The sequence below is a fragment of the Erythrolamprus reginae genome, chromosome 5, assembly GCF_031021105.1.
Source record: "Erythrolamprus reginae isolate rEryReg1 chromosome 5, rEryReg1.hap1, whole genome shotgun sequence".
NCBI lineage: Eukaryota > Metazoa > Chordata > Lepidosauria > Squamata > Dipsadidae > Erythrolamprus > Erythrolamprus reginae.
In genome coordinates, this window is record NC_091954.1 from 39,593,690 (window position 1) to 39,619,597 (window position 25,908).

The 25,908-nt window shown below is 44.6% G+C and overlaps 1 protein-coding gene across 1 annotated transcript in view; it reads right to left on the reverse strand.

Moving 5' to 3' along the window:
• Nucleotides 1-25,908, reverse strand: part of ADGRA1 (adhesion G protein-coupled receptor A1) — a 549,068-nt gene that overhangs the window by 238,485 nt on the left and 284,675 nt on the right. Inside the window, exon 12 of the mRNA XM_070752445.1 lies at nt 25,259-25,462. Within this exon, the coding sequence (XP_070608546.1) occupies nt 25,259-25,462 (204 nt within the window). The remainder of the gene's footprint in view (nt 1-25,258; nt 25,463-25,908) is intronic.

Genomic DNA, 25,908 nt, shown 5'->3' on the forward strand with positions numbered 1-25,908 from the left:
CAGCCCATGACACCAACAGAATGCCATTAATTATTGGAAGACAGAGGTGACAGAGATAATAGGTGTCTCTGAGAAGGTCACATAGAGGGCTTTACATTCAACATGATTTAAGGAACTGACTGTGTAGCACTCTGCAAGCATTATTTGGAAATATTATGCCATCTTTTTAATCCTCCTAGCAAAAAATCCCCCCAACTGCTCATTTGACAACTCAAACGGAATTAATCTGTAAAAACATTGTTTACAGAACTACCAAATTCTTGGATTAGACTGTTATTTTCCCTCCACTGAACTTCCTACATAATTTCTTTTTATACTGCATTTTGTCATGGAACAGAGTGAAATGAGAAAGGATAGAAGTTAGTGGGTTCCTAAGAGCCTGTTGTCTGCACCACTGGCAGTAGAGGCATACAAAGACTGGAGACTAAATGGTATGATGAACTGTTAATGGAACTAGTATGTCCAGCTTAAGACAAGTACCAGAGGGGACATGATAGCTGTTTCCTAATACAGTATTTGAAGAGAATACTGGGAGAATACTGAGCAACGTATTTTCCAAAGAATCTGAGGGCAGGAGAAAAAGGAATACAGTGATCCCTCGATTTTCGCGATCTCGTTCTTCGCGAAACGCTATATCGCAATTTTTCCACCCGATGACGTCACTCTCTTCCTTCCTTTCTCATCTTTCTTTCTCTCTCTCTTTCTCTATCTTGCTTCTTCCTCTCTCACACTCTCTTCCTCCCTCTCTCATCTCTTTCTTTCCTTCTCTCTCTTTCTCTATCTCTCCCCCTCTTGCTGGCAGGCAGCGGGCGGCGGGCGGGCGGGTGGACGGGCGCATCAGCGAGGAGCCGGGGTTTCCCCTTTGCGTGGGCGGCGGGGAAACCCGGATCTTCGTCTGCTCACTGCTGCTGCGGCCGCCCGAGCTGATCTGCTCGGCGGCAGCAGCGAGGAGCCGAATCGGGCTTTCCCCTTTGCGTGGGCGGCGGGGAAACCCCGATCTTCGTCTGCTCGCTGCTGCTGCAGCAGCAGCGAGCAGACGAAGATCCGGGTTTCCCCGCCGCCCATGCAAACTCCACCATCTGCGCATGCGCGGCCATGGAAAAAAGGGCGCACATGCGCAGATGGTGTTTTTACTTCCGCAACCCTACATCGCGAAAAATCGATTATCGCAAGGGGTCTTGGAACGGAACCCTCGCGATAATCGAGAGATCACTGTATGTAAGAACTTTTCTGACAATCAGAGCAATTAACCAATGGAACACTTTGCCTTCTAGAGTTGTCAGGGTGTTCCATCCCTAAAGGTATTCAAAAAAAGATTGGACATCCATTTATATGGTATGGTATATGGACTCCTTCCTTGGGCAAGGGGTTGGAGTAGAAGACCTCCAAGATCTTGGATGGTTATATGATTCTGACTGAAAAGAAAAAAGTTAGTTGACAGCTTCATTGCAAGGCAAAGAAATGCCTGCACTTTTCCAAAGAAACTGGAGTTAAGGCAAAGCTTATGAATTATGAGGTCATAGGATTGCATCACTGAACTCTTGATGTACCAATGGGCAGTAGTTATTGAATACTAATGTGACTTGAAAATCTTCAAGATTAACAAAGACAAGTAGTTCCGGCTGTTTTTCTTCTGAGCGTATGGATATCACTTACAGTTTTTTTTACTTTGTTTATGTTCGCCATTCAATCTGGGATCTTCTCTTTTCAAGTTTAATCGTTGGAATACCAAAGGATTATCTCGTGGTGCTGTCAATCTTCTTTATCTGTTGATCTGCTTCTTCGTAGACTTCTTTATTTTATTTTTTGACTTCCTTCTTTCGGCAGCCGCTATGGCTGTGCCCGGGCAGCTGCCCGGACGCAGCTCTCCATTGATGTAGTTGTGGGGCTTTCCCTAGCCCCCGGGGCCGCGGCGATCTGGCCCGGGGGATCCGGGAGACCCCCTGTCCTGGGCCGACCCCTCCAGGTGTCGGCACAGCGCAATTTGCGCCCTACGATCTTGGAAAGGTATGATGCGGAGACGGAGCTGTGCCTCCACACCCCCGATGCGGTCAAGCTCAAACTGGAAGGGTGCACACATGCTAGCACACCCACACATCCCCTTCTGGCACGTGAACCAAAAAAGGTTCACTATCACTGATCTAAACCATTAAGAAACCATTAAAAAATGCAAAAGGGTTCTCAACGAAGAGATATATTAGTAAAATACAACTTTGCTATGTTCTTTACTGAATGTATGTCATTTCTCTATGTCATTTCTTCAGCTACTAGAAACGATAACATGTATATTTTAACCTTATCCAACAGACTCACTTTGTAAAACTTTATATTTCTAAAAAGCTTTATCTTTAATTGGAGGTGGTATTCAGCTGGTTCAGACCGTTTATGCGAAACGGTAGCAGAACTTGGGACTGGATCGCTAAACAGGAAAATATCACCTCTGATTGGCCCCACCACTAGTCACCAGTCACCCCGCCTGCCTGATCACTGCTTGCCCCACCCACTCACCTGCCCACTCCCACTCCAAACTGCCTTATGTATGTTGCCTTCGCCACGCGGCCCAGCTAATCACCTATTTTGCTTCCATGTCTTGTCTGCTCTGCTGACTAAAGATAAGCATGCCACTCGCTCACCCTTCTCCTCAAGTTGGGCCCAGAGATGTGCCATTTCCTGAGGCCCCAGAACTGCTGCCTGATTGCTGTTTGTCTTGGCTGGATCAGGGATACACGCCATTTCCCGATTCCCACCTTGCCCAAGAACCACATGCTGCCTGCTCACCCTCCACCTCACTCACCTTCGTCTGTGCCTTGGTGGGGGTCCCCAGTGAGGCTCAGCCGGTGAGCCTCCAGCCACCAGTAGTTTTCAGCTGCCTTCTGAGCAGCTCCGCTGTGACACCACCCCTCGGGAACAGCAGGCCATTCTCCTGGCCAGGTTTGGCCACAAACAGCATCAGATGGCCATCGAAAAGAACAGAGTGGCAGGACTTCAGGCCTCTTTTTTGCCTGTAGTTTTCAGTAGCTTTTGGCACAGGAAGCCTGCAGCCATCACCTCTTTTTTGGTGCGAGAAGCATCCAGCCGCCGGCTTAGTTCCAGCTGGCAAAGAAAATAGGTGGCGGCTGCATTGCTTTTTCACTGAAAACTACAGGCCAAAAAGAGGCTTGAAATCCCATTGCCACCCTGTTCTTCTCACTGGCTGTACTCGTGGACCCAACTGCATACCAGTGTATGTACGGCTGCACCCTATTGCCGGGACTCAGCCAGGAGAATGGCCTGGCGGAGGAACAGTATCACAGCAGGCCTGCTTGGAAGGCAGCCAGACTGCAGTATCCCTTTAAGGTACTTCGACATGGGGGAGGGGGGACATGCCGTAGGAGCTGCCTTTTTTCCTGGTTTTATGGCATGGCTTGGTGGGTTGATCATGTGACTAGACATGGCCAACCTGATGTCACTCACAGCACGGTGCTGCCTCACCAAGCCATGCCCACAGAATCACTAGTAGAAAAATTTGAATCCTACCACTGCCTTTAATCCCATGAAGTATTGTCCCACAAATAGATTTCTTATCTTTTTCTGTCTTCTTCCATGAACAGCTTGAGCAATTCCTCTTTGCACCTTTTCAGAAACATTTATCTTGGTCCCATACATTTCTTTCGCAAATTCAGAGAAAGAAGGCTTTCCAAAATACCTTTCTAATTTATTTTTTGTATGTCTGTTTTGATTATTAAGACAACAATTGATTTCAGTAGCAAATTCATTTTGGCATTGTATTCCACATTGTTCTTCTATTCTGAAATGTTTAAATCCATTTTTGGAACCACATCCTTTTCCATATTACTTTTATACTTCAACCACTTTTTAAAATCCCAAATCGGCATTCAAATCAGTCTGAGTTTCTGTTTTATCAAATAAAATATATTGTTCTTCTATATCTTCTTCTATAATATCAAACAATGTTGTAAGGCACGTCTGAGAAAATTATTCCCAAACATCCTTAATTTCTTCTATAAGCAAATATTGTTGCTCCATTGCGATAATTGGTATGTTCTCCTTTAAGAGAAATCCTTCATTATTTCTATTCCCTGCAGTCAGCTTTCCGGTTCCTTCTACCATCTGTTTATTTTCCAATCAACAGAGTTTCTTAAGAAAGTATTTCAAAGATTTCATATACTATTTTCTAAAATATCCCAGGAAATTTTCTTTCAAGTCCATTCTAGTCCCTTAACTTTCCTCCTTTTGCTATTTTTCAAAACTAGGAGCTTTTCTTAATCTTAAATTTACTAAGAGTTTCTTTCATCAAGGGTAGAAGAGAAATCTCCTGGTGTAATACAGTGCTGCTGGTCCTTCAGAAGGTTTTTAACTCCAAAGAAATCAATAATAAGCAGCTTCCTACACTGGAGCCCAGGGTAGTTTAGGCAAAGTTAATATTGGTCCTCAGACTTACCAAGCCCACAGGAAAACAGTATTTTTCATTCTGTTTGCAGGGAAAATCTATAAAGATTCAAACATGGACAGTCCTTTTCTTCTCCTTAATCTGGGAAGGAGTTCTGGATGTGGAGCTGATCCTTCCATCAGATCCTCAACTTACAACCACAACTGAGCCCAACATTTCTGTTGTTAAGCGAGTTTTGCCCCATTTTACAATGTTTCTTGCCACCCTTGTTAAGTGAATCATTGCTGTCAATAAATTAGTAACCCTGTTGTTAAGTGAATCTGGCTTCCCCATTGACTTTGACTTGTTAAATGTTTGCAAAAGGTAATGACATGACCTTGGGACTCAGCAACAATCAAAAGTATGAACCAATTGCCAAACATTTTTTATTACAGTGGTCATAAATGTGAGAAACAGTCATAAGTCACTTTTTTCAGTGTCGTCGAACAGTCAATAAATGAACTTTTGTAAGCTGAGGATACCTGTATTTTGGCACATTCATGAGTTCTGCAAAAAGTTGCCTCAGAGGTCCTTCTTTCTATAAGCTGCCCTAAACCTTTGTAACAAAGGAATACCGTATATACTCGAGTATAAGCCGACCCGAGTATAAGCCGAGGCACCAATTTTTGCCACAAAAACTGTGAAAACTTATTGACCCGAGTATAAGCCGAGGTTAGAAAATGCAGTGGCTACTGGTAACTTATAAAAATAGAAACCAATAAAATTACATTAATTGAGACATGTTTTAGAATATTTATTTTAAAGAAAACCAGTAAACTAGCTTTAAGCGATCAAGAGATGAATGGGTGAATGAATGGACGGAGGGTGGGAAGGAAGGAAGGAAAGAGGGAAGGGACAGGAACAGAGGAAGGAAGCAAGGAAACTTATGAAAGGGGAGAGTAAGAGAGGAATGAGTGAAGGGAGGGAGGGAGGGAAGAAGGTGGGAAGGAGAAAGAGAAGAAGAAATAGAGGAAGGGAAGGTAAAAGAGAGAAAGAAAAAGAGAAAGAAAGAAAGAAAGAAAGGGGGAAGGGACAGGAACAGAGGAAGGAAGCAAGGAAACTTATGAAAGGGGAGAGTAAGAGAGGAATAAGTGAAGGGAGGGAAGAAGGTGGGAAGGAGAAAGAAAAGAAGAAATAGAGGAAGGGAAGGTAAAAGAGAGAAAGAAAAAGAGAAAGAAAGAAAGAAAGAAAGAAAGAAAGAAAGGGGGAAGGGACAGGAACAGAGGAAGGAAGCAAGGAAACCTATGAAAGGGGAGAGTAAGAGAGGAATGAGTGAAGGGAGGGAGGGAAGAAGGTGGGAAGGAGAAAGAAAAGAAGAAATAGAGGAAGGGAAGGTAAAAGAGAGAAAGAAAAAGAGCAAGCAAGAAAGCAAGAAAGGGGGAAGGGACAGGAACAGAGGAAGGAAGCAAGGAAACCTATGAAAGGGGAGAGTAAGAGAGGAATGAGTGAAGGGAGGGAGGGAGGGAAGAAGGTGGGAAGGAGAAAGAAAAGAAGAAATAGAGGAAGGGAAGGTAAAAGAGAGAAAGAAAAAGAGCAAGCAAGAAAGCAAGAAAGCAAGAAAGGGGGAAGGGACAGGAACAGAGGAAGGAAGCAAGGAAACCTATGAAAGGGGAGAGTAAGAGAGGAATGAGTGAAGGGAGGGAGGGAGGGAAGAAGGTGGGAAGGAGAAAGAAAAGAAGAAATAGAGGAAGGGAAGGTAAAAGAGAGAAAGAAAAAGAGCAAGAAAGAAAGAAAGAAAGAAAGAAAGGGGGAAGGGACAGGAACAGAGGAAGGAAGCAAGGAAACCTATGAAAGGGGAGAGTAAGAGAGGAATGAGTGAAGGGAGGGAGGGAAGAAGGTGGGAAGGAGAAAGAAAAGAAGAAATAGAGGAAGGGAAGGTAAAAGAGAGAAAGAAAAAGAGCAAGAAAGAAAGAAAGAAAGAAAGGCAACTTCAAAGAAAGGCTCACTGAGCATCTCTCACTCTCTCTCTCTTTCTATCCCTCTTTCTCTTTCTCTCCCCCTCTTTCTCTCACTCTCTCTTTCTCACTTTCTCTCTATCTCAGTGTTTCCCAACCTTTTTTGAGCCGCGGCCGTTAGCCCGGCTGATTTTTCCCTGCTGCCGTTTTCGCACAAAACTGTCCTGGATTCCCGGATCGCTCGCTTCTCCGGCATCGCGCCTTTTCAATGCCGTCAGAGGGGCGCGTCAGCGGCTTCCGGAGCACAGGGAAGGGCTTAAGCCGCCGTCTTTTCCCCGTGGGAGCGCCAGACCTCTTGTCTGCCCGGCCCGAGGCACGAAATCGCTGCTTATGCCAGGCGGCTCGCCTGGAACACAAGCAATGCCGCCTGGCATAAGCAGCGATTTCGTGCCTCGGGCCGGGCAGACAAGAGGTCTGGCGCGTCAGAGGGGCGCGTCAGCGGCGGGACCCGGCCGCCCCCCCCCCCCACGTAGAAGCCAAGCCCCCCCCAGCCGAGCCTGGTGGCAAGCTCACCCCCAACCCCCGGAGATCGAGCGCACGAAGAGGCATCTCTCGCCTTCTGCCGCGGCGGAGGAAGGCGAATGCGGCTTGGAAGCTGGGAGGGGGGCAGAAGAGCTTCCAAGCCGCATTCGCCTTCCTCCGCCGCGGCAGAAGGCGAGAGATGCCTCTTCGTGCGCTCGATCTCCGGGAGTTGGGGGCGAGCTTGCCACCAGGCTCGGCTGGGGGGGGCTTGGCTTCTACGTGGGGGGGGGGGCGGCCGGGTCCGGCTCCCGCCGCTGACGCGCCCCTCTGACGGCGTTTGGCGGCTTCCCCGTGGGAGCGCCAGACCTCTTGTCTGCCCGGCCCGAGGCACGAAACCGCTGTTTATGCCGGGCGGCTCGCCTGGAACACAAGCAATGCCGCCTGGCATAAGCAGAGATTTCGTGCCTCGGGTCGGGCAGACAAGAGGTCTGGTGCGTCAGAGGGGCGCGTCAGCGGCGGGAGCCGGAGCCGGCCACCCCCTCCCATGTAGAAGCCAAGCCCCCCCCAGCCGAGCCTGGTGGCAAGCTTCCGCCCCCCTCCCAGCTTCCAAACCGCATTCGCCTTCCTCCGCCGCTGCTGGGCTGCGTGTGGCGGGAGAAGCCCGGACAACGCCGGAGCGCTTTCCCGTCGCGCCTTCCAAAGCAGCGCTGGGCGAAAGAGAGCCTTCCTCCGCCGCCGCCAGCCGCGGTTCCGAGTGGGGCTGCACCCTCTCTCTCTTCTTCACCGCGACTGCCCCGATGGCGTGCGAGGGGAAAAAGGCGAGGGGAAGCCGGCAAGGTGGGGGGGGGACTCGTGAAGCAGGAATCCACCCCCCGACCTCACCATCGCCTTTTCCCCCTCTCGCACGCCATCGGAGCAGTTGGCTGGCGCCTTTGCTGGAGCCAGGGAAGGGAAGGCACCTGCAAGAAGACTGAAGCTCCAGCTCTAAGAGCAAAGGCAAAGGGCTGGCGTCTTTGCTAGAGCTGGGGAGGAGGCAACTGCCCCACTCTTGCCACAGCCGCTTCGGTTGGAGCGCCCTTTGCCGCCGCACTTTGCCCTTTCCCACACCCGCCCAAGCCAGCAATGTCTGACAGGCTCCCGCGGTGCACCCTCTTGTGGTGATCCGGCGCCCTCTTGTGGTGACCCGAGTATAAGCCGAGGTCGGGTTTTTCAGCCCATTTTTGGGGCTGAAAAACTCGGCTTATACTCGAGTATATACGGTAATTATTACATAGATTGGCTTTTAACCTTTCTTAAAAATGTAATTTAAATAGAACCAAAGGTTTTGATGATCCCAAAATTTCTGAATATTGAAAAGCAAGTTCAGTATCATTTTTCCTGTCAAAACCAAACATTAATGTGAATGGATCCCAATACATTAAGGGGCACTTCCCTCCATTATTTCAAAGACAAAATGGAAAAAAAAACCTCTAATATTTTAAAGGCTACAAACTGTTTCCTACCAAAATGAAATGGATATTTGGATTTTTTTTTTTTTTAAAAGGTTACACTTTCTCCATAGTTATTTTCACAAATAACAGTGCTGACAGTGAAATATGCTTTTTGTTCCTATTGCTGCTACAGAATAGATTCCAGTCACAAATTTTTGGACAGCCAAATTTGTCATGAGTTCTCCAAAGCTGACCTCAGTTCGTAATATACAATAGGCTTTCCAATTGGATTGTGACTATGCACAGCCATTTTACAATGTTAATCCTAGCCATGAGAAGACTTTCAAGAAGCAGATGTACAAAATTTCACTGTTTCTTGTTCAAAGTTACAACGAATATCATTAATTTTATTTGAACGACATGTTCTTAAAGCTAGTGCACTGCATTATTAAGTGTTACAAGTTCAGTGTAGTTAATTAGTGTTTGAACTATTATTTACCATCACACTGCACGTGAAAGAGTTTAGCAAGTCAGCTGTCCTGTCTCATAATTTATAAATCATCTGGATAGTCCATATGGGGAACTCTTACAAATAGCTTTTCCAGTACCAGAAAGTCTGAAATTTTACATTATGAAAAATCAGGAAGATTAATTTATTATCCTGGCAGCAGGTGCAATTTTTAAAAAAATCAATGGATTAGACTGAACGCACTTCAATTGATTGAACACAGGGGACACTATGGCCACTATTTATAAGGAAGATTATAAAATTAATTAGAAAGTTCAAGGGGAGTAGAGTAGAGTGAGGATGAGGGTGATGGTGATGAGGAGGAGGAGAAGGGTGAATAGAATAGAATAGAATGAAAGTGAAGCAAGAAATATTGACTATTTTCTGCATTATTGGAATTGAGAATTGACAACCTTCAGAACTTATTTGTTTTTATTTGTTTGTTTTGTCAAGTACATATTGATGGTATACAAAGATATAGAATAGAATAGAATAGAATAGAATAGAATTCTTTATTGGCCAAGTGTGATTGAACACACAAGGAATTTGTTGTGGTGCATATGCTCTCAGTGTACATAAAAGAAAAAGATACATTTATACATGATACTGGTAAAAAAAAGAAACATTAGGACAGAGGACGGAAGGCACGCTGGTGCACTTATGCATGCCCCTTACTGACCTCTTAGGAATTGGGAGAGGTCAAGAGTGGATAATCTAAGAGTAAAGGTGTGGGGTTTCTGTAGTGAAAACGTTGCTTTAGGGAATAAGAGAGAAGATGGTAGAGCTCTGACTGGCAGACAGGAAGGGCAGTTGTGGTCTCCTAGAAGACAGAGAGAGGTCATGAGGAATTAAAGCAAATGTGTCTCATGAAGTGTATTGCTTATCATCAGCAAGGATAAGGGATGTGACAGAACAATTTTCAAGATTTATAAGGTCTTGTGACAATTAAACTTTCTTGCTATTACATCTGGGAACAAATTATAGAACAAAGAACAAAAGAAACAGTATTTTATCACTAACAATCTAGAAATAAATCTCCAGGTTCAAATAATGTTTTCATCCAACCTATCAGACTAAGAAAAGACTGTAAAGCAAGAGAAACACGCTGCAAAAAATTGGTGGTTATGGAAAATGTGATGGGAAAGATTTGATCTGAGTTATCTGAATGGTGGACTACTGGCATGGACCTAGAGTAGTTCACAAGAACTGGTTTAAAATTATTTTGGCTGAAAGCAGCTTGATAAGGAGGCTTTTTAAAAAAACTATAGATTCAGCATTTCTGCTGAAAATATGGAAAAGAGGCATAATAAGCTAACTTCTTGGCATAAAGAAACTCTGATTTAACAAACATAATAAAAATCTGGATTCCCATGACTGGAAGAAAGAAAATGAAGACATAATTTGTTCAACAGGACCTGAATAAAAAGGAATGTTCATATGAATGAATTTGCTGCTATTGTTCTGAGCATATGAGTTAAAGTAAGTAGAATAAACACTACTTATGCCCATGATTTTTCAAGGTTGTATGAAATAGTAATAACATTTGTTGGGATAGAATGGCCCTTGCAGGAGATTTGTGACTTATTTTCTCCTTTTGAGAGTGCAGGAAAGCACAAGAGAATTAATTATCCTTGTCACAAGCAGAAGGAAGAGGGGAAGGCTTTGAAGGACCATAGGAAGAGCCTGAAAGGCAGTGGTCAGATAAAAAGTTGTGAGTCTGGGCCAAGAAAGTAATTTGAATAAACATCTCAAACTTGCAACACTCAATTACCATAACATTTACAATGAAAATAGTACTGACATTGCTTCAATCTGAGTAGTATATGGAAATGTAAATAAACAGAATATTAGGAGATGTGCTTATTTAATATTCAAGGCTTCTTTTTTATTATTTCAAGGAAAACTAAAATAGAATGTAGTGAAAACATATTTTGAATTTTGAACAATTACATTTAATGGACTCAGATCAGAAGTGAAATTCAGTAGGTTCTGACAGGTTCTGGAGAACCAGTAGCGGAAATTTTGAATAGTTCAGAGAACCAGTAAATACCACCTCTGGCTGGCCCCAGAGTGGAGTGGGAATGGGGATTTCACAGTATGCTTCCCTTGACACACACACCCACAGAACCGGTAGGGGGAAAAATTGAATTTTACCCCTGACTCAGATTAATAGTACTCCATGAAAGGAAAAACCAACAGCAATATACAGCTCAAAACAGATGAGCTTTTAAAAGGAGGTGCTAAAAGAACAATTGTAAACAATTCTATGATGGTGTGAGAATGAGAAACTAGGCTGAAGTTGCCATAATCTAAAACTGGAGCACATACATAACAGAGAAGGTGAAAGATAAAAAGGAAACAAATCAAAGGACAAATGTCATCAGAAAATGGACATGTGTACTAAACACATGTAACCCCTCTAATCCCATTGAGAGCTACCAGTTTTGTGAAACAATAAAGCAAGTACTTCGGGGAATTAAAGGAGTCCTGGAGTCTGTCCACTCTTTGAGTTGTCCTGCATCTGGCTTGCTCCCAGAAGTTGTAGGTGCTCCATCACTAGATGTTTGTAAGAAGAGAATGGATAGCCATTTGTCTGAAATGGAATAGGGGGTAGAGTAGAAGACCTCCAAGGATCCTTCCAAATCTGTTGTTCTGTCATGCTAGCTAGTCCTTGGAAACGTAGTTGAGAAAATTGTGGATATGTGGGGATAAGCATGTGTGTGAGAGAGATAACAAAATACATATGTTAAGACAATATTTCTCAACCTTGGCAGTTTGAAGATGTGTGGACTTCAACTCCCAGAATTTGAAGTCCACACATCTTCAAACCGCCAAGGTTGAGAAACACTGTGTTAAGATATTCATGCACTGAGAGAGCCATGTTAACAATGTCAGTCAATTAAGAGGCACTGTAACTAACATATTTTTTCAGAGAGTATAAGATGCACCTTTTTACCCCTCAAAAGAGGGTGAAACCCTGGATGCATCTTATCCACCAAATGTAGCCCCAGCCATCCCCACCCTTTGGCCTCTGCCTCCCATCAGTTTACCTCCTTGCAGCAAACAGACAGAGCCTGTTAAGCCAGCTTCCCCAAGGAATGCACAGAGAGAGAGAGAGAAAGAGAGAGAGAGAGAGAGAGGGAGAGAATTATCAGCAAAAATATGTTACACACACACATGTATGTATGTACATTATGTATGTATGTATGTATGTATGTATGTATGTATGTATGTATGTATGCAGGGCCACCATCAGGAATTTTGGGGCCCCATACAGCCTAAATGTCTGAGCCCTCCCCCTGCCATTTTAAAACTATTTTAAGTCGCCAAGCCACTCCATCCCCCGGGGATCATTTCCCGCTTCACGCCAAGCGAGGCGGTCCCATAGGCCAGTGTTTCCCAACCTTCGCAACTTGAAGATATCTGGACTTCAACTCCCAGAATTCCCCAGCCAGCAAACGCGAGGAGCTGGAAAGGACGAGGGGAGAGAAAAAGCAGGGTACCAGCAGTCAGGCGGGTGTCTTGAGGGGGCACTCCCATCTGGAAGGAAGGGAAGAAAGGCGAGGGCGAGCTATGAAGGAAGGAGGGAGGGAGGGAGGGAGGAATGGTAAAAGGGGCAATCAAGAGAGGAATGGGTGAATGAATGGACGGAGGGTGGGAAGGAAGGAAGGAAAGAGGGAAGGGACAGAGACAGAGGAAGGGTGCAAAGAAAGCAAGGAAAGGTGTGAAAGAGGAGAGTAAGAGAGGAAGGAGTGAAACAAGGGAATGAGGGAGGAAAGAAGGGAGGAAGGAAAAAGAAAGCAAGAAATGGAGGGAGGAAAGGAAGGAAGGAAGGAAAGAAAGAAAGAAAGAGGGAAGGGACAGGAACAGAGGAAGGAAGCAAGGAAACTTATGAAAGGGGAGAGTAAGAGAGGAAGGACTGAAGGAAGGGAGGGAGGGAAGAAGGTAGTAAGGAGAAAGAAAAGAAGAAATAGAGGAAGGGAAGGTAAAAGAGAGAAAGAAAAAGAGCAAGAAAGAAAGAAAGAGAAAGAAAGAAAGAAAGAAAGAAAGAGAATGAAAGAGAAATAAAAATAGAGAGGGGGAATGAAAGAAATGGAAGGAGGGAAGGAGAGAAAGCAAGAGAGAGAAAGAAAGAAAGCAAGAGAAAGAAAAAAGAATGAAAGCAATAGAGCAAGAGAGAAAAAGAAAGAAAGAGAGAAATAAATAAAGAAAGAAAGAAAGAAAGGCAACTTCAAAGAAAGGCTCACTGAGCATCTCTCACTCTCTCTCTCTTTCTATCCCTCTTTCTTTCTCTCTCTTCCTTTCTATCTCTCCTCTTCCTTTATCTCCTCTCTCTCTCTCCCTCTCTCTCTCTTTCTCTCTCTTTCTCTCCCCCTCTCTCCCCCTTTCCCTCTCTCTTTCTCTCTCTCCCTCTCTTGCTATCTCTCCCCCCCTCTCCCTCTCTCTTTCTCTCTCTCCCTCTCTTGCTATCTCTTTCTCCCCCCTCTCCCTCTCTTTCTCCCTCTCCCTCTCTTTCTCTCTCTCCCCCTCTCTCCCTCTCTCTTTCTCCCTCTCCCTCTCTTTTTCTCTCTCTCCCTCTATTGCTATCTCTTTCTCTCCCTCCTCTCTCCCTCTCTCTTTCTCTCTCTCCCTCTCTTGCTATCTCTTTCTCTCTCTTTCTCCCCCTCTCTCCCTCTCTCTTTCTCCCTCTCCCTCTTTCTCTCTCTCCCCCCTCTCTCCCCCCTCTCTCCCCCTCTCTCCCTCTCTCTTTCTCTCTCTCCCTCTCTTGCTATCTCTTTCTCTCCCCCCTCTCTCCCTCTCTCTTTCTCGCGGCGGCGGCAAGGTCGTCAGCTGTGAGGCAGAGCTCCGGAACGGAGCACTGACGGCGGCGGATAGACCGTGTTGCTAGACGCTGTAAATGCTGTCCAGCCGCCGCGGTCAGTGCCTCTGTTCCAGAGCTCCGCCTCACAGCTGACCACTCTGCCGCTGCCCCACGGCTACTACCCGCTGCGACTGCTGAGAGAGAGAGGGAGAGAGGGGGGAGAGGGGGGCTACTACCTGCTGCGGCTGGCGCTGGCGCCACCATCACCCTCCCGCTGTGCGCCGCCCTTCCACTGCCGCTACCCTCCCACCAGCCCCAAAGCTCACCTGCTGCAGCTGCCAGGGAAGCTCCAGCCGGGCGGGGTGCTGCAGTTGCCGGAAAACTTGGAAGGCGCTAAGAAGGAAGCTCAGCTTCCTCTTCTCACAACTTTTTGAACAATTAGGGGCCCCGGCCTTCTGGCGCCAATTTAGCAGCTCCTTGCACATGCGCAGACTGTACCCTCCCTCTTTTGCCGGCTGCCTGCTGCCTCAGCAAAGTAAAAAGCCCAGCCTTTTTCTTTGCTGAGGTGACAGTCTGCGCATGTTCAAGGAGCTGCTGACTGCGGGCCCCTCTAATTGGTCAATTTCGCCGGGCCCGGGACGGGACTCCCAGTAGTACCGGTCTATCGGCAGCCCTGTATGTATGTATGTATATCTAATCATAGGTTCAAACAAGTTTTTCAAAGGTAATAACACAGCAAGTAAAGTCCTGTTGCAAAACCTATTAGTGTACAAAGGAATGAAAGTTATTCATTTATTTGGAATGCAAAATAATTTTGGAGTGCATTACATCTCTTCAGTGAAGTGAGCTGATTAAGCAGATCATTGCCAATCCTGTGGATGAGTGTTTGAATTTATAAATGAGATCACTGCATATTATAACAGAATTCTAAGTGGCAGTTCCTCTTATATTTTCATAGGTTTATTTTCTGACTGTAGTACTACAGAAAGCTCTAGAATAGATAAAATCAATTATCTGGGCCTTATTAGGGCTGGGCATGAAATTAGTACAACCTTGGCTGTACTAGTGATTAGCCTTTATCATGTTATGAGGAAAGGTAATATATTTATCCATCAATCATTCTTTTGGGTATTATTTCAAAGGTTAAGGATTTAGACGGTTCCATTCCTTCTTCAGTGGATAGTTCCAATTGGTGGAAATAGGGTTGGTCCCTACTGAAATACAACAGAGCTCAATGTTTTTCTCCTACCACTTAACAGCTACATGAAGCTACTGGAGGTGGCCATCTTTTAGCTGGGGTATGATAATACTGAGCTTTATTTCTCTACCCTGAGACATACCGGTCAGGCTTCTGAGAAGTTGTTTTAATATCTGCAGGCATTAAGAGTCTGAAGAGGTTAACAAGTTTGGAGAAGTATTATGTCTGAAAGAGCATATCAATGACGTGGGAAGTTTTTCTGGACCTGTGGCTCATTCTTGAACAGTAAGTAAAAGTTAGTGGCAGGGAGGCATTTGCCTGACTTCAACTGATACATCAGTTGCAGCTCTATCTGAGGTTAGAGGATCTTGTTCTTATTATTGTTTGTGTAGTGTAGTTTGTGTATGTTCTATGTGGGAGCATCCATAATGATAACTCAAGGCTTTAGATGGCCTGCTATGTGGGAGCACATCACACTTGTGCTACAAGTCCCATACTGGTCTTTTTTATGCTTTTATGAACAATTTAAGAATAGACTAGAATAGAATTTGTTATTGGCCAACTGTGATTGGACACATGAGGATTTTTTGTCTTTGGTGCATATGCTCTCAGTGTACCTAAAAGAAAATATACACTGCTAAAAAAAATAAAGGGAACACTTAAACAACACAATATAACTCCAAGTAAATCAAATTTCTATGAAATCAAACTGTCCACTTAGGAAGCAACACTGACAATCAATTTCACATGCTGTTGTGCACATTCAGCTTTGTACAGAACAAAGTATTCAATGAGAATATTTGATTCATTCAGATCTAGGATGTGCTATTTGAGTGTTCCCTTTATTTTTTTGAGCAGTATACATTTGTCAAAAAAAAAAAGGTACAAGACTTAATCATTGTCATAGGGGTCAAATAAGCAATGAAGAAACTTGTGGTTTTGATGTGCTGATTATAAAATAACCTTGTGGCCTAACACCAACATACCTTCAGCACTGCCCTTCAGTCCCACCAATTTTATCTTTCTGGGAAAATGAACTAGTGGTTTTTACCTTCAAGGATACCCAGGCTGCCAAATCACCTTTCTTTTAACAGAAATTGCAGCTGTCTGGAATGGTCTCTCCCTGCTTCCTCTGGAACTTACCTGCTTTCCAAAAGTGTATAAAATGAAGTTTTTCCAGGAGGCATTTGAGAAACAATGATTTTTATTATTTTGTGATATTCACTATGTTTTAAAGAGGACCATAAAGGTCTTAATGGATTGTATACTTCTAGAATACAAGAAAGACGGTTGGTATAGTGGTTAATGTGTCAGTCTAGAAACTAGGAAACTGTAAATTCTAGTCCCACCTTAGGCACAACCTAAGATGTTTGGTCAAACACATTGGCAACAAGAATCAGAACACCAAATACAAGCTGAATAGACAAAACATTGCAGACAACCCTCATTCTGTCAAAGATCTTGGAATACTCATATCAAATGACCTAAGTGCCAAAGTCCACTGCAACAACATCACCAAAAAGGCTTCAAGAGTTGTTAACCTAATCTTGTGTAACTTCTTCTCTGGTAATATCACACTACTAGCCATGGCATACAAAACTTTTACCAGACCAATCCTTGAATATAGCTCATCTGGCTGGAACATTTCAGACAGAAAGTGTCCAGAGATACTTTTATGAGAAGAGCCCTTCACTCCTCTACTTGCAACAGAATATTTTACGCAACCAGACTTCAAATCCTAGGCTTAAAAAGCTTAGAACTATGTCGCCTTCGACACGACCTAAACATAGTTCATAAAATCATCTGCTGCAATGTCCTTCCTGTCAACAACTTCTTCAGCTTCAACCACAACAATATATAAGCACACAAAAGATACAAACTGAAACAGTTTGTCAACAGACTCCAAACTTGACTGTAGAAAATACGACTTCAACAACCGAGTAGTTAATGCCTGGAACTCATTACCCGACTCTGTAGTTTTGTCACCAAACCTCCAAAACCTTATCCTTAGACTATGTTAGACACTGTTGACCTCATCCGATTCCTAAGAGGTCAGTAAGGGGCATGCCTACCATCCCGCATCCTAATGTTTCCCTCTTATATTTATTTATTTATTTATTTATTTATTTATTGGATTTGTATGCCGCCCCTCTCCGAGGACTCGGGGCGGCTCACAACATATCAAACATAACAATACATCTGGATCCAATTAATGTAATTTTAAAACCTAAAAGTTCTAATATAATTAAAAACATTCATTACCATTCACTTCATTTATATACCCATCACATGTATATAAACAATGTTATTTCTACTGTATGTATGGTACCAATACGTACTTGGGCAAATAAATAAATAATAATAATAAGTAAAACCCCAACTGGGTGATCTTGAGCTGGTTGTTTTCTCTCAGGAAGGAAGAAATGGCAAACCACTTCTGAAATCTTTCCATTAAAACTTATCCAGGTAGTCGCCAAGAATTGAGCATGATTGAACATTAGGAAGAAAAACCTGTACAGCTAATAGGATTGTGACAGGCTATAAATGTAATAAATAATTCAACTTCTAGCTAATTCCATGGTGGCAGTAAAAGGTAACTTTTTTCCTTTCTTTGGTTTTGAAAAGTGGGTTTTCTTGCACAGGTTGACATTCTGCTGACACTTGTTCATTCTGCACATTTTTTTTTCTATTAGCAGGCAAAAAGACAATTGTATTTATTACTCATGAGTTATGGATTTTTGCTAAATATAGCAAGCTGTGAAAATTGCTCTCTTCTGAGCTCTTTTTTCAATAGTATGATAACTTGCATAGCCATTAATAAATGCAAAGTTAGTGGAGATTGTCATTACTCTCATTTAACTATCTGCAATGTCAAATTTGTAGAGGCATCCTAGAAAAACAGAACAGAACCTGAAACATTTTGGAGTTATTGTTGATAACATATAATATAATGAAATGTATAACACTTATTATACAATAGAATTATCTGGCAAGCATATCATGATCAAGAACTTAATATCACATTTCTAATAACTAATATTTATAGGTTATTTCTATAATATTGAAGAATAAAGTGAGCAGTTTTCTTACAATAAATCAAGGTAATATCTAGCTTTAGGTATTAGCACAGTGATGAAAATACATAGCAGAAGTCATCATTCATTCCCCCTTTGTAAATAACTCAAGACAGCACTCCCTCCTCCTATTTTTCTCCACAACAAACTTGTGAGGTAGGTTGGGCTTATGGAGATGGACTAATCCAAAGTTGTCTAGTCAGATTTATGAGCTGAGACCATTCCCCTTACTTTACACTTTAGCCCAGAGGTCCCCAACCGCCGGTCCGCGGACCGGGACCGGGCCGTTGGGGTTTTCCAGCCGGTCCGCGGCGCCGCTGCCCTCCCGGCAGAGGACATTATGCAGGACAGGGTGGGGCGTCGGGCAGGGCGGGGAGAATCAGGAGGCTCCTTTGGCGGCTGGGGGCTGCCTGGCTTTGTGATTTTGGCTGGGGGGGAGTTAGGAAGGTCCTACTTCTCCCCCCCCAGCCAAAAACTCAAAGCCTATCTGCTGGATACGGGCGATGAGCGGGACGAGCGGCGCCGAAGCCGGTGGCTGTGGCAGCTGCTGCAAGAGGCTTCCGCGCCGCTCTGTCCCACTCATCGCCCGTATCCAGCAGATAGGCTTTGAGTTTTTGGCTGGGGGGGGGAAGTAGGACCTTCCTAAGTCCCCCCCCCAGCCAAAAACTCAAAGCCTATCTGCTGGATACGGGCGATGAGTGGGACAGAGCGGCGCGGAAGCCTCTTGCAGCAGCTGCCACAGCCACCGGCTTCGGCGCCGCTCATCCCGCTCATTCCCCGTGTCTGGCAGAAGCTGCTGCCCGAGTGCTCTTGGCTGGCGGGATTCAAAGTGCTGGGGTGGGGGGGTGTCCTGACAGCCCCCCCACCCCAGTGCTTCGCCTCCCGCTGGGACACCCCCCACCCCAGCACTTTGAATCCCGCCGGCCAAGAGCACTCGGGCAGCAGCTTCTGCCAGACACGGACAATTAGCGGGACGAGCGGCGCCGAAGCCGGTGGCTGTGGCAGCTGCTGCAAGAGGCTTCCGCGCCGCTCTGTCCCACTCATCGCCCGTATCCAGCAGATAGGCTTTGAGTTTTTGGCTGGGGGGGGGGGAAGTAGGACCTTCCTAAGTCCCCCCCCAGCCAAAAACTCAAAGCCTATCTGCTGGATACGGGCGATGAGTGGGACAGAGCGGCGCGGAAGCCTCTTGCAGCAGCTGCCACAGCCACCGGCTTCGGCGCCGCTCATCCCGCTCATTCCCCGTGTCTGGCAGAAGCTGCTGCCCGAGTGCTCTTGGCTGGCGGGATTCAAAATGCTGGGGTGGGGGGGTGTCCTGACAGCCCCCCCACCCCAGTGCTTCGCCTCCCGCTGGGACACCCCCCACCCCAGCACTTTGAATCCCGCCGGCCAAGAGCACTCGGGCAGCAGCTTCTGCCAGACACAGACAATTAGCGGGACGAGCGGCGCCGAAGCCGGTGGCTGTGGCAGCTGCTGCAAGAGGCTTCCGCGCCGCTCGTCCCACCCATTGCCCGTATCCAGCAGAAGCTGCTGCCCGAGTGCTCTTGGCCGGTGGGATTCAAAGTGCTGGGGTGGGGGGGTGTCCCAGCAGGAGGCGAAGCACTGGGGTGGGGGGGCTGTCGGAACACCCCCCACCCCAGCACTTTGAATCCCGCCGGCCAAGAGCACTCAGGCAGCAGCTTCTGCTGGATACGGGCGATGGGTGGGACGAGCGGCGCGGAAGCCGGTGGCTGTAGCAGCTGCTGCAAGAGGCTTCCGCGCCGCTCTGTCCCACTCATCGCCCGTATCCAGCAGATAGGCTTTGAATTTTTGGCTGGGGGGTGGAGAAGTAGGACCTTCCTAAGTCCCCCCCCCAGCCAAAATCACAAAGCCAGGCAGCCCCCAGCTGCCAAAGGAGCCTCCTGATTCTCCCCGTCCTGTGGAGAAGTGTGGAGGGCTGCGTCACTAAGCTCCACCCCTCCATAACCCCACCCCCATATGACCAAAGCCCCGCCCCCCGGGCCGTGGAAAATTGGTCTAGCTTAAAGCCGGTCCCTGGTGCAAAAAAGGTTGGGGACCTCTGCTTTAGCCAATATATACCGTATTTTTCAGTGTATAAGACGCACTGGTATATAAGACGCAACTAGATTTTAGAGGGAGAAAAAAAGGAAAAAAGTATTCTGAACCAAATGGTGCAGTATTATATTGTAAATACCAGTGTAGCAGAATACCTTTTACAACCATGTATACTGTTTAAAACCATGTACACTTTTTAAAACCATGTACACTTTTTACAAACTTCAAACTTGACAGCTTCAAGACTTGTGGACTTCAACTCCAAGAATTCTTAGTTGAAGTCATGCTAGCTCAGAAATAGGAATTGAAGTCCACAAGCCTTAAACTTGCCAGGTTTGGAGACCCTTGCCCCCCTAACTCAAACAAACAAACAAACGAGGACAATTCATTTTGTAGTTGTTCCTTTAGTTACAGAAATGGCTAGTGATAGAATCATTTACAATTACAGTTCCCTGCTGAGGTTGCCTTAATATTACTACTATACCGTGAGGTTTTCAAAGACCCCTCTCTTGACCACTCCAATTTTCACAACTGAAGTGTATGGAAATAAATAGTGATGATGATAAACCTGAAATACTCCTTAAAAGGAGTGTTTCTAGAGCAGGGATCTCCAACCTTGGCAACTTTTAAGACTTGTGGACTACAACTCCCAGAGTTCCTTGGCCACCTGTGCTGGCTGAGGAACTCTGGGAGTTGACGTCCACTAGTCTTAAAGTTGCCAAGGTTGGAGACCCCTGCTCTAGAGTAGCATTTCTCAATCTTAGCCATGTAGACTTCAACTCCCAGAATCCCCTGACCAGCCTATGCCATGAGAAGCCCCCCTCCCAGATAAAAGCTGCTAGTCCATCCAGTTCAGAAATCTCTGAACCAGAACTGAAGAGGGAGGCACCTTTTGCTGAATCCGAGAGGATTCAGCAAAATGATCTACTGGATCCTTCTCTGAACTTGCAGGGATCGTGTTGCCCCACATTTCAGCAATCCTGTCTGCTGGGGAAGAGAAGAGCTCATCTTCTCTTCAAGAATGCCAAAAGAGCAATGCAGATACCAACTGCCCCTGCTTTGAATGCCACAGTCCAGCCTCATTTTAATCTGGAGTCAGCTCAATTCAGAAATCCCTGCCTTCTTGAGCAAGCAGCATTCCTGGTGAAGGAAAACGAGAGCCGGCGGACGGTTGTTCCAGGCAGCCACGAGTAGATTCCGCCTCCCCCATCCTGGAAGGAAGCTGTATAGAGGATGAAGAGGAGGCTTGGGGGGCAGCAGCACTGGCCCACCTGCCGAGAAATGTCCCCCCCTCAATCAAGGGGTCCCGGCATTGCCTGCCGCAGAGGCAGATGGTTCGGGCTGCCTGCTGCAAGGGAGCAGGGGGGGGGGGTGTTTCCTGAGCCCATCCAAGCACAGCAGGCAGGGGACGGGGCACAGTTCGCCACTTCCACAAAACTCCCTTTTTGGCAGAAGTGGGTGAAACGTGGAAATGTATCCTCCTGGGATTCCCTCGCCAACTCTCCCAAGGTTGCCGGGCTTACGTTTCCCAACCCCTCTCGGCCCGCCTTTCCCCTCCACTCCCTCATCTCTCTCTGTGTGTGTGTGTATGCAAAAGAGAGAGAGACAGAGATAGAGAGATGGAGGAGAGGAACCACTTGGACTCAAGTGGCGTCTGCGCTAATTTCCAAGCCTCCTGCATGACTGATTCTGTGTCTGGAAGCCCCATCTCCTCCCCCGCCCCACGCACCCCCGGTTTCATCCTGCCCTCCAAAAGCACTTTTCTCTCCATTTAGGACCAGCGCCCTTCTCTCAGTGTGGGGAGAACGGAGCCCCAAGCGCTGCCTGCAAGCTCCGTGCAAGGTAGCCACAGGCACTTCCAGCAATCTTCGGCCAGGAAAAAGAGGTGGTGGCAGAGGTTCTCAGGCATCCTCCGCTGCCACCACCGCGTCTTTTGCCTGGCCGAAGATTGCCAGAAGCGCCTGTGACTGCCTTGCATGGAGTTTGAAGGCAGCACTTGGGGCTCCGTTCTCCCCACCCCGAGAGAAGAACGCTGGTCCTAAATGGAGAGAAAAGTGCTTTTGAAGTGCAGTATGAAACGTAATGTGTGTGCGGAGCAGGGGGGGAGACAGGCCTCCCAGACAAAGAATCAGTCATGCAGGCGGCTTGGAAACTACCGCAGACGGCGCTTGTCTTCTCCCTGACACCGAAGCGAAGGACAGAAGGAGGCTGGTATGCATGGCCAGCAGTGGGGTGGCTACAGTGGTTGGTGAAGGGCGCTCCAAACAAAGCTGCCTTAGTCAGAGAGAGGCAGCCCCCCGCCCAACCCCTGCCACAGCCGCTCACCCAAGGCGATTTGCCGCCTGCTGGGACAGCTCCTTGGGCAACACCTGCCGGTCTCCTGCAGGGAGGGAAGCAGCCAAGGGCTGCTGGGCGGCCTCGGGGACAGCCGCTGAAGGACGGGAAGGCTGCTGCTGCTGCTGCCGACTGCTGCGCAACTCTCCCCCCACAGCATTCAATGTATAAGACACACCCAGTTTTTGAGGCATTTTTTAAAAGTAAAAAGGTGCATCTTATACAGCTAAAATACGGTATACAGTGGTACCTCTACCTAAGAAAGCCTCTACTTACGAACTTTTCTAGATAAGAACTGGATGTTCAAGATTTTTTTTCCTCTTCTCCAGAACCATTTTTCACTTACAAACCAGAGCCTCCGAAACTGTAACCAGAAAAGACAAGGAGAAGCTTCCTTGGGGCCTCTCTAGGAATCTCCTGGGAGGAAACAGGGCCTCCACCCTCCCTGTGGTTTCCCCCATCGCATGCATTATTTGCCTTTACATTGATCCCTATGGGAAAAATTGCTTCTTCTTACAAACTTTTCTACTTAAGAACCTGGTTATGGAACGAATTAAGTTTGTAAGTAGAGGTACCATACACTGGCATATGGCAGGTACACAAAACTCCTTTTCAGCACAAAAATGATCTTCTAGTCCAACATCTGGCTCAAGGCAATAATCCTTTTTCCATCCTGGAGAAATAGCTGCCCAACCTATTCTTGAAAACCTTAACAAATATAGCAAAAGAAAACAAAGTGGTGGAGATAAGACAATTTCATGTTAACTCTGTGGCTAAAATAAGCTAGTTTAGCTACCATGTAGCTAAGCTTGCAGGTATGTACGTGTTTATAGGTACATCTCCATTCCCTTCACTGGATTCAGCAACATGCGAAAAGGGTATTTAAACATCATTCATCCTGTACAATGCACTTAGCACTGGAAAACAGCTTCCACTGGAATAAATAGATAATTGTATGTGTGTTAACTCAAAATTAATTAGAACACTGGGAATTGTAGTCACATAATAACTAGAAGATGTTAGGCTATGGAAGGATGAATAAAGAAGGATAGCTTGATTAACCTATGCTTTATTCATGTTTTAGAACTCTTTTAAGTGTTTCTTTTTGATAAGAAAATAATAAAATTCTAGTGACACAGTAAGTGGTTAAAAACTATTTTTTCTTACTTAATGGTTTGGGGACAATGGTTGAGAAAAGTGTCTCATTTTTCAGTGGAGTGAGTTTACATAATGTCACAATCCATTTACATTCAAAGTATAACTATTTCACTTTAAGATGTCCTTCCATAGCAATAAGAATAACTTGAATCCCAGTTTAATGGTATGTTTTTCATAAAGCATTACATTTCATTATAATTTTTAAATGTTGTTTGACAATTGTAACTACAATTTTAAAAAATATTTTGTTCTCTCAAATGAGGCATAACAGTTTAAATCTGGCCAACAATCCGACTTGAATAATTCAAAGAACATGACAATAATGGATAAGAAAAGATTAAACCACTACAGCCCTTTTACAGTGATTACTGCGGTATCTTTTAATAGCCTTTCAAAGCCAAATACTTTGTTATAGTCCTAGATACGTCCTGGATGCATAGCCTGATCCTGGGAAGTATGGGGAAAGATAAAAGGAGATAGACTATAATTGCTTTCCTTTAATTTATAAAGACACAATACTTTGACATAACAAAAAAAATGGCATATTTTATGAAATGGCATATGTTATGAAAGAATATATTTTTGAACAACTTGTGATCAACATGTCCAACTCTACCACAAAATAATTCTATCTCAGCACAGAAAAATGCTTAGATAGGGAAAACACAATTTTTGGCTGACTATCTAATATAATGTCTGCGTTCTAGATAAAAGTACAATATATGTCATAAGGAAGCTGATCAATTGTTGAGCTGAATTAAGGTTTTCTCTTCTCTATACATCAAACCTAGGCTTAAGCATGGGATGTGAGATTCTACTGGCCATCTTACAGCAGGTCAATTCTGTGTTCAAACACCCCATATCTCCATTACAATTTTTGACATGTAATTTGAAAGTACACATAATCCATATATTGTACCGAAACACTCCACAAAAATGTTCATTTAAGGCTGCTTTGCTTACTGTATCTCCGTTACAAATCAATCGGGGGGGAAATGGATATAAATTGCTGTGGGAGAAGGAACTGAATTCTCATACGGATATAGAGAAATCAACTGCTTAAGTACTTTTACCCTAATATGCAATAAAAATTCTTATTTATGTATCATGCTGAGGATGTGGGTTGTTTCGGAGTTTGAACCCTAGCCCTTTTATTAAAATATAAAATATTTATAATTTTAAAATAAAATATTTATACTTTCAATTGCAAAATTGTTTGTGTCTCACACAACATAGTCTACATCAGTAACACAAGAGCATGTAATAAATGAAAAAGGCATAAAACCATTAGTAATCCTAATTAAAGAAATGGCAGGAAATATTCTATATTAGAAATGTTATTTTTAATAACAGACATTTTTATAGCTTTTATATTCCCAACGTCCAGAGCACTATTGCTACAAATTGTAATAAATTTCTTAGCAACTTCTTAATCATAAAAGATCAATGAGAAAACTGAAGTGGAATTCAATCAAATGTATATAAATGGGTTTCAAATTGTCTTATCTTTGACTAGAATGCAGTGTCATTCAAGGACCCAGCTAAAGTGGGACAGAAATCAAGTAAATTCAGATAATCTGTACTATTACTCATGCAAACTGAATTGTGATGAAATCAGAGAATAAAAATCATTGCTTTAAGATTGAATTATATTTAAAACTTTTAGCTTTGTGCCTTTGAGTAAGTACATGTAGATCTTACAAGAAGTTAAAATGTTCAGCTAATGAATATGCAAAATAAGGAAGTTTAATTTATCTTCATTTTTTAATCTTTACTCTGAATATTGATTTTAGTACAAATGTTAAGGGTTTTTCCAAAATATTAATTCAGTATACATTCATTGGTTATACCACTCACCATAGAAGAGAAATTCACCAAAGAGATATTTTGATTTCCAGGGTTGCACTTAAAATTCAAGGGTTGGTCTGTCTCTTTGCTCTTTGTGTCAGAACTCAGTGATCTGTCTGGATTAGCAGGTAGTTTTTGGAAAGCAATACAAGTTATGCCCATGAAAATGGATGGCTTGATCCAAAAAGCTTCCAGAGCAATATTAAGAGAAATCTGTCAAAACAAATGTGAAAAATCTTATATTTTAGATGTATAAAGTTGGTCTTTTCATGTCCAGATAGGTGGAGAGGAAGCAGGGAGTAGAGGAGGTTAGTCTAGTCACCACCTCTAATTTGGTCCTAGGCCAACCAGCAGATCCAGGTCTTCAGGCTACAGTTCCTTGTCAGGATTCGCCAGCATGAGTAAAGGTTGGCTTAATGGCACAGTTCATCAAATAATGGCATGGAGGTTTTTATGTTTCCTTGTCGTAGACCAAGAACTTCCTTGTGCAGTAAATTGATCACAGTGAGAACAGACTGATATATTAGATTGGCCAAGGTTCCAATACAGCAGGCATTGATTATGTTATGTTCTAGAAAAAGACTGTATATATTCAGAAGATGTCCTAGTACAAAATGAATGGATGAATGGAACATTTGTTGTTGTTAGAATGAGAGTGA